General features: G+C 41.4%; 1 protein-coding gene across 1 annotated transcript; it reads left to right on the top strand.

The window, feature by feature from the left end:
* Positions 1-5,088: 5,088 nt before the first annotated feature.
* Positions 5,089-7,213, top strand: LOC115747029 (scarecrow-like protein 32). The gene is made up of 2 exons (XM_030683061.2): positions 5,089-5,246; positions 5,362-7,213. Exon 2 carries the CDS (start codon positions 5,604-5,606, stop codon positions 7,020-7,022), a length of 1,419 nt encoding a protein of 472 aa, XP_030538921.1. The 5' UTR covers positions 5,089-5,246; positions 5,362-5,603; the 3' UTR covers positions 7,023-7,213.
* Positions 7,214-7,782: the final 569 nt, after the last annotated feature.

The raw sequence follows: 7,782 nt of genomic DNA, 5'->3' as shown, positions 1-7,782 counted from the left end.
TATTTTGAAAGTCCGCCACTCGTGGAGGAGAGAAGAGAGGTCCTAGTAATGATTGAGTTGGCGTTTTGGCCTAAAAAGCACAAACTCATCACGCATCCTTACGATGCATTCACAAATAAAAACTTGTCGTTTTGCTCTTAGCTGAACATCAATCAGAGTCCTTGTCCGTATATGTTTGGCTTCCATATGTTCTGGGCATAATCGTTCTTCTTCCCCAAATAAACAACAATTCAATGCCAGTGTGCTCATCAAGCATAATCCGTAAAGTACAAGACCTATGTTTTTGTATTAAAATGGGGGGGGTATCCGAGCCACATGGGTTTACATTCCTTGCTTTCCTGGTTGCACCTTTTTGTTCCATTTGCTGTCTTAATGGGAGAAATGCCAAAAGACCATGGATGCAAGAGAATTCCCTTTTCGAACGATTCCAATGCATGTTGTGTGAACTCTTTCGCTCTAGCCAATGTGTCATCTAGCTCTCTGGAATCATTTCCCCTCCTGAAAAGCTCTCAAAAGTTTACTCTTTTTATACCTTTTCGATGCCCTACTTTTTTCTTGTTCTTTTTTTTTATTAACTTATGTAGTTCTCCTTATATGCTGCCCACGGATTCTTCTCATGCTCTTCTGAAAAAAACGTTTTTTTGAAAAGATTGACGTTCATTTTGGGGGGTTCGAAAGGGAGGGAAGTAATAGTTTTATGGGTTGGGGAAGAGTGAAGCAGCTTTTCTACGTCAGCGGTCTAATTTTGACTCGATAAAGAAAGATTTGTAACGTGAAACGACCTGCGGCCAAAAACAGCGTGGTGCAGCTTTTAGCGTCTGTTTGGGTGCTTTGCTCTGCGGGAGGTGACTAGTTGGATGCCTGACCTGTAAAATTATCGGAGAGATTTTTTTTTTCCCCCTAAGTTCACTCTAACAAGGGCTGTGTCGAACTCTTTGAGTACTACTCTGCTTATCCCTAAAAGTTGTGGTAATCCTTGCATTATGATCATGGTCAGTAACATCATCGGAGCCCTATTCGTCCACACTCGTCCATGCTCGTGGGGTGGCTTTAAAATATTGCACTAGTAAGGTGATTGGAAGGCAAACACACTTGCTATTGACCAACCTCATAGGGTTTTAGGCAAACAAATTTTGCAAACCTGCATTTTTCTAATTCCTAAGTTAGTCCTAAGTGGTGTTTCATAGTACAAGGAGGTAAATTGATAAATCAATCTACCCTAGAAGAAGCATATCCTCTATGTATGCACACGGGAGATGTGTATTTGTCATGGACTCTTTCTTCCCTTGCTCTTCTCCGGGTCCAAGGAACTAACTTGTTCTAGTTTGAGGAAGAAAATGAATCCTAATTGAGAAACTTTAGGATAATGGAATGTAATGACATTTCGCAGTTGTTGTGAACATTTTACTCCTTTAGAACTCTCATGTCGGGGGGTCATCAAGACACGACAAGCCTTTACAATACTACTTTTGTGATTTTCTTGATGGTTATCTCGAATATGAATTATTTTTCGGGTGTAATTAAATTCTGCAATAAATCTAGTGCTTGGATGGTTGAGGCCAAACAATTGAGATGAAAGGAACATAATATTGACCCCATGAAATAGGTGGCGTGGTCGAGTAGTCAATTTTGCTGGGCGGGTAGGGTACGCTATTTTGTGGGGGAGAGGGAAGCAGAGTCGAGTCCTTTTTGGTGAGGGAACAAAAGGAGTGTCATCACGTGTTTGCCTGACAACATTCTCATCTTCACTCACGTACTAAGATGGAAAATTCGACATCAGGAATATCGAGAGAGACTCCTCATCGGATAAGGTCCTATGTTTTATGGATGTGAACAATTCAATTTTCCTCATTCTCACACACAGAGAGAGAATGAGAAAATTGCTCATGTGGTGGGATGCTCTCTTAAAATCGCTTGGAGAGATGGATCGATTTAAATGCACGAAAGCTGTCTCGGACACGACCTAACCGCTTTACAAATAAAAGGGTCATGCCTTTCTTGATCCCTTATTGGAGGAAACTTCCTCCAATTGTGCCTCTGATTGGTACGTTGCGAGTCATTGACGTCGCCTAATTAGGAACACAATTAAATTTAAGTATGGATGACGTTCGTGCTTGTAACTCACCAATCAGATGGAGAGAGGGTTTCCTCTAATAAGAGATGGAGGAAAACGTCGCCCATGTAAAAGTGCCAAGAAATATCTCAAAGAAAATTATATTTTACAAGCTTATAGAGAAGCTCAATTTCGCGTAATCTACCTCAATTTCAAACCATCGATCTATGTTTTGTGGGTGCTTGAAAAATCGTATTTTTTAAAGCAGCACTCATGTTAGGTGTTTTGTTTCTCCGGCGAATTTGTTTCGCCAAAAACAAATGATTTGAAAAATGTTTTACGAAGAATGATCGTTTATGCCACTTACAAAAATGAATTATTATTGTCGATAATGAATATAGTTTGCATTAACTAATATTCAAGCGGAACAAACAATTATTTTATGAGAAAATATTTTTCAAATCATTCATTTCCAAAAAAAAAAAAAAAAAAAAAAAAAAACACGTAACAAACTTTTCTTCTTCATTAGTTCATCGACTCTAGTATAGTCGCCATAAAATAGACAACTATGAAACGAAGTGCTGTTTCTAGTCAAAGGCATATTGCGTAAGCGGATCTTTCTACACGTGTGGATAATTTAACCATAATCTTTCCCAAAATTCTTAATCTTTTCTCCTATAGTTTTTATACATGCAATCATTGAGATGTCCTTAAACAAAGTTGCAATAGTTTATGAACGTCTGAATGTGATAGCTCCTTTACGTAACTAAAACTTGGGACCGGCTTCCATTTTCTAGTGGATGTCGAAAAATGATATAAAGAATACCCGGAAACACATTTACAAACACTGCGAATAGGAAAAATGCAATTGAAGATCTTCTCTTCCATTCGCAGATTATCAAACAGAATATGACCATATGGATAAGCTTTTTCCCGATTTTCTCTAATCTATCTGTGGATGACATAAGTATATACTAAGAAGCGATTCATTTGGTTTACGAAATTGAACAGAATAAGAATAAAATAATGGTACGAATAGGTACTTCATTAGAAATAGTTCTATAGTCGGTAAAAAAAATTTAAGTTGTTCTACATGATTCATCACTATTTATTCAAAAATGTATTTTTTCTTTTTGTAAACATAAGGTACAAACCAAGTAAATTACAATCTAAAGTCTACAGTTCCAACTTTATCACTAAACAAAACATGGGACAGTTCCCTAGGAGGCCGCAAGTAGAATTTAGTATCCAATCGCTTCAATATGTCAATATCGACAAATTAGATACTAGCTCTTGTTTTGCAATTCTTTTTCTCTTAGCGAGTTATTAATGGATTAGTCCATCGATTCATTGTAAGTGCAAGACATTGCATGACTTGGGTCGTTGATGGGGGAATTTTTTTTTGTAGAAAGGGGACATATGGAGTGAACATATATGCTTAAGAAGCAGAAATAATTGCTTAATTGGGAACAAAACGAGGCATATGTCGACTTGCACAATCTCCTCTTATTGAAAAGAGAGAGAGAGAGAGAGAGAGAGAGAGAGAGAGAGAGAGAGAAGCTCAAATATCCTCGTTGGCTTGGAAAATGACTAATCCCGTTGTCCTTTTGGAGTGATGTGGAGATTTTGGCTGCAGCGAGATGGTGAAGGGTTTGGCACGAAACGAGGCATGCGCATCATGTTCTTCTGGCCAATTGGAAGGAAATAGGGCAGATATGGCCATTTGCCCCCTATTCAACTTCTCAATGATGAAGTTGTAGAGAATTGATAAGAGGGCTTGTGTTTTGTGGAGTAGTAATGTTGAGAAATTCTACGGATTTGTAGTGAATTTTTCTCGCTAAATACGTGGTTTGGCAAGATTAAATTGAATGAACAAACAAGTGGGACTCATACTAAAAAATCACAGCTCATTAGAGCTCAAAGTTTCGGAAAAAGTTAACTATTTTTAGCATCGACCACTGTTTTGTCCATTGTTGATGGAAAATTAATTTCCATCGGCTGCTCTAATGTGCGTTATCATGCAATAATCCGTGGAGAACTTTTTTTTTTGGTCGGTTTGAGAGCCTTCAAATGCGTGCATAACCTACATTGCTTACGAAATTTGATGTTACTTTCATGCAATACATATAGAGTTTAGAATGCTTTCATTGTTTTGTATGTTCATAGACAATTATGTGTACTAAATATCCTCGTATCTCCACATATTTCCTTTAGATCTCGACGTTGTAGATACCATTTAAGCTAAAACACACATACATACTATGGTTGACCTTTAAATTAAAGGCTAGTTGTTATAACCAGTTAAACTGTGTACCGTTCATTTGTCCGGCTTGGTGTGTGCTACGATTTTCAAAACATTGCCCGGGAGAGGAGATAAATACGGCGATGGAGATTTGGCGGTTGAACGGTGAGAAGGTAATGGCAAGTTGCCAGCAACAATGGCAACTACGGCAGCGACGTGGTGGTTGGTCATGTAGGACAGATAGGGTCTTGTGAAAAGTGTGTAATTTTGTGATGCATAAAAAGATGGGATACAACTCTACTACTCAGTATTTTCTAATAGAGGAGCCACCTAAAGTTGAGTAAACTCAGACTTATTCAATTTTTCGCAACCGAATACGATTCATATGCCATCCGTCACATCATTTAATATACCGACTTTGCATACCATCATCAGTATACTTATCAGTGCTCACTAAAAACATGCACATTTGAAAAGGTATCATGGCATGCTGGGCTAGAATTGTCCCCACAAATGAAAGTGAGAACCTGCTGAAAGGAGGACTGGAAAATCAAAGAATAGATGAGGGAACTGCCATTAAAATGATTTGTTCATGATATGGTATGGTGGCCCGAGAGTGAGCCAAAGCTTAACTCCCTCCCAATCGGTCCCCGCTACGTGCCAAGACCAGACCCTCCCCAGCTCCTGCATGGAGACAACTCCTTGGCCGGCTACTTCACATGCCACCAAAAAAATCCAACTCTCTTCTTAGCCCCCCCCTTCTCTCTCTCTCTCTCTCTCTCTCGTCTATGAACTTCATTACCTGATTATACACAGCAACAGAAAAAGGAGTATAAGAACAGGGTTTTACAGTTACTATTAGGAGGAGCCTTCTTCTTTTGTGAAGGTCTGTTGAATTCCCGCTGGCGCTGCTGCTGCTGCTTCTCTGGCCTTGTTTTAATGGTGTACCAGGTATTAGCATCGTTTCTTTTTGCCCCTTCAGGGAAGTGTCTCTTTTGCCTATTCTTGACTGGCGACCAAGTTTTCTCTCCTTGATTCTTGACCCTTTTTCCTCCTGACCGATCAGTCCTTTTTTCACCCCCTTTCTGCAAGAATCAAAACTACCCAGAAAGAAAAGTTGAACTGTCCATTTCTCAGCAGATTCAAATCCGAGCGTTTTTTAATTTCCTTTACTCTTTTCCATATTCTGGGTCGCTTCCCAATGTCAGGGTACCACTATTAGTCTAGTCTCTTTCTCTCTTTCTGCTCCCCTCTTCCAGAAAATTTCTTATATTCAATCTCTCCCTCTCACCGTGTGACCACCAACCCATGATGCAATTCACTGAAACACCACCTCCACCACCACCACCTCAACCCCCATCCTTCCACCAATCACCACCACCGTTGTTTTCTAGCGTCTCCATGAACAAGAACCAAGTGCACCACCGAACCCGCCCTTGGCCTGGCTTCCCGACGCCCAAGTCCTTGGGGAGCTTCGGCGACTCGAACTGCATGGAGCAGTTGCTGGTGCACTGCGCGAATGCCATCGAGACCAACGACGCGACCCTCGCCCAGCAGATCCTCTGGGTCCTCAACAACATCGCCCCGGCCGATGGCGACTCAAATCAGCGGCTGACGTGTGGCTTCCTCCGTGCCCTCGTCGCTCGGGCTGCCAACAACGGCACGTGCAAGATGCTGGCGGCGGTGGCAGCGAATGCCCAGAACTACGACAACCTGCGCAATGAGACGCGTAAGTTCTCCATCATTGAGCTCGCGAATTTCGTGGACCTGACCCCGTGGCATCGGTTCGGATTCACTGCAGCGAATGCTGCCATAATCGAAGCAGTCGAAGGGTACTCAGTGGTTCACATAGTCGACTTGAGCACGACGCATTGCATGCAGATTCCTACTCTTATTGATGCGATTGCCAATCGTCTTGAAAGGCCCCCATTGGTGAAGCTCACGATTGCCGGTGCCGTGGAGGATGCCCCGCCCATGCTTGATCTTTCATATGAAGAGTTGGGATCCAAGTTGGTGAGTTTTGCAAGGTCTCGAAACATACACATGGAATTTCGGGTCATTTCTTCAAGTCACACCGACGGATTCACGTCCTTGATTGAACAACTCAGGATGCAGAAACTAATGTACTCGGGAGGAATTGGAGAACCAGAAGCACTTGTTATAAATTGTCACATGAAACTTCACTTTGTGCCGGACGAGACCGTACCGTTAATATCGGATTCCGAAGCAAACCCTAATTACTCTTTTGAGTCTTCTTCGGTATATTCTCCTCGGTCAACGCTTCTCAAGGCGCTTCGGTGCTTAGACCCGAATGTTGTCATCTTAGTAGATGAGGACGCAGACTTCACATCGAGCGATGTTGCCTCAAGATTGTGGTCGGCGTTCAATTATCTTTGGATTCCTTACGACACGGTTGACACTTTCCTCCCGAGGGGAAGCAAGCAGAGGCAGTGGTACGAGTCTTACATATATTGGAAGATACAGAACGTCATCGCGCAAGAGGGTCTTCGGAGAATCGAGAGGCTCGAGCCAAAGAGTCGGTGGGTGCAGCGGATGAGGAACGCGGACTTTCGGGCTGTCCCGTTCGGGGAGGATGCGGCCTCTGAAGTCAAGGCCATGCTCGACGAGCATGCAGCTGGGTGGGGATTGAAGAAGGAAGACGATGATCTTGTATTGACATGGAAGGGACATAATGTGGTTTTTGCTACTGCATGGTTGCCTGCTTGATTACCATTTTGTTTTTTTGGGATTTAGGCTTTAGTGCTATTTCGCAGTTTATTAAGTAGTTCATTAGTCATAAATTTATTCAAGTCTATGTTAACTAGCTAGTACTTTGAACTTCTTCCAGAATCGGAAGAACGAGAGACCTGAGGGCTCATTCAGCTGATACTCAGTTTGCTCGATCATATATATATTGACCATCTCTCTCTCTCTCTCTCTCTCTCTCTCTCTCTCTCTCTCTCTCCTTGTTTACATGTTTGTGACTAGACGACGATTGCATTAAATGCTTGTGGACAAAACCTAATGCTTGGTGCGCTTTTTCTTTGACGAAGAGAAACCAGGATGTTAGGGTGGTTTAGGTTCTAGGTGAAACCTGAAATCTACTTTTCAGAAATGAATTTTGAAAATCTGATATCTACTTGCATACTCTGAAATCTGAAACCCACTTGTCACAGGTTTTAGGGTCTACTCAAGTTTCGTCCGTATTCTTAATTGAATGATTGTAATGAACCCTCACCTCTAATGATCACCATTTGTTATTATAATTCACTGATTACAATTCATATTTTTAGACACAAGGAGAATATGAATCATTAACAAAGTAAAAGTCTAAGTTATGGATCACTGAAAATTGAAGCTCGGACTAGTGATTCTACATTATAGACTCATCAACGAACGCCATGAAATACTGCGGGATCGTACAAAAACATATTAAAAAAAATACAAAAGACTTGTTCCACGTGTAACCTGGAACCTGCCCTGGGAA

This window comes from Rhodamnia argentea, chromosome 1 (assembly GCF_020921035.1).
Source record: "Rhodamnia argentea isolate NSW1041297 chromosome 1, ASM2092103v1, whole genome shotgun sequence".
NCBI classification, from domain to species: Eukaryota; Viridiplantae; Streptophyta; class Magnoliopsida; order Myrtales; family Myrtaceae; genus Rhodamnia; species Rhodamnia argentea.
This window is presented reverse-complemented; position numbering and strand designations above follow the sequence as displayed.